Here is a 1272-nt window from a genome sequence, read left to right as displayed (position 1 = left end):
AGCCCCTTTTCAACAAATGGATGACATCTCAGGGGACCTCCCCTTCTGTGTATGTTATGTGGACCACATAACTGTATTGTCTTCATCCAAAGAAGAACCCCTCTGTCATCTATGCATCGTGCTCGACCGACCAAACTAGAACATCCTTGCAGGCTGGTACAAGTGTACCTTTGGCGTCAACGAAGTATCGTTCTTATTGCACCTCATAACTCTTCAAAGAGTCCACCACATCCCTGAGAAGGTAGATGCCTTTGAGAACTTTCCCAAGCCTTCGATTGTAAAAAAAAACTGCAAGAATTGCTGGGCATACCCAACTATTTCCAGCGTTTCCTGCCATCCATCGCCGCCACTCTTGCCCCCCCCCCCCCTCTATGCCTCTCTCGAGTGCCTGAAGTGGGGTCCACTTTAAGAAGAGGCCTTCTGCAATGCAATGAATTCCCTACCAATCGTTGAAGATCTCACTTTTCCTATGATACATGCAAATCTCCTTCTCTTCAACGATGCCAGAGACGTCGACATTGGGTCAGTCCTCGAGTAGGTGGTCAACGGCTTGGATACCTTTCCCCATGCACCGACAGGTGTTTGATTTCCTTTATGGTCTGTCACATTCCTCGTGCCATTCTACTGCAAAGCTACTCAAGACAAATTTCATTTGTCATGGCATTACTAAGGAGGCTAATGATTTGGTAAGCGCCTGTACTTCATGCCAAACCTCAAAAGTACACCGACACATTGATTCAGGAGTGAGAACGTTTCATCAACCTTAGGGGCGATTTGCTTATATTCACGTTAATGTTGTAGGTACCCTACCCACTTCACAAAGACATTGTTACCTGTTTACCGTCATCGACAAGTCCATTCATTGGCCTGAGGCCATACCCATGGAAAATGTGACATCCGCTTCATGTATATCTGCCTTATACTCAGGATGGATAGCGAGATTTGGTATCCCTGAGCATATTGCATCCAACAGGGGTACCACTTTCTTCTCCCAATTTTGGACAGCATTAGAAGATTTCCTGGGTATCAACCTTCATAAGACAACAACATACAACCCTGTTGCCAACGGTATTGTGGAACGTTTTCACTATACCCTCAAAGCCGCTTTGATGTCCTGCTGCAAGAACTCCAAATGGTTCACCAAGCTACCCTGGATCCACATTAGACTCAAAACCATTCCTAAGGTTACCCTGGATTTCTTGGCAGCTGGAATGGTGTATGGCGACCTGTTGGTCATACCTTCGGAAAATTTCCCGTTTGCAACCTCATCCG

The 1272-nt window shown here is 46.1% G+C and overlaps 1 protein-coding gene across 1 annotated transcript in view; it reads left to right on the top strand.

The window, feature by feature from the left end:
• Window positions 1-500: 500 nt before the first annotated feature.
• LOC137651004 (uncharacterized) overlaps window positions 501-1272 on the top strand; it is a 969-nt gene continuing 197 nt past the window's right edge. Inside the window, exons 1-2 of the mRNA XM_068384143.1 lie at window positions 501-534; window positions 802-1272. The exon at window positions 802-1272 is cut by the window's right edge and continues 197 nt beyond it. Of these exons, the coding sequence (XP_068240244.1) occupies window positions 501-534; window positions 802-1272 (505 nt within the window). The remainder of the gene's footprint in view (window positions 535-801) is intronic.

This window comes from Palaemon carinicauda, chromosome 12 (assembly GCF_036898095.1).
Source record: "Palaemon carinicauda isolate YSFRI2023 chromosome 12, ASM3689809v2, whole genome shotgun sequence".
NCBI lineage: Eukaryota > Metazoa > Arthropoda > Malacostraca > Decapoda > Palaemonidae > Palaemon > Palaemon carinicauda.
The sequence above is the reverse complement of the archived record's forward strand: the minus strand, read 5'-3'. Positions and strand labels throughout refer to the sequence as shown.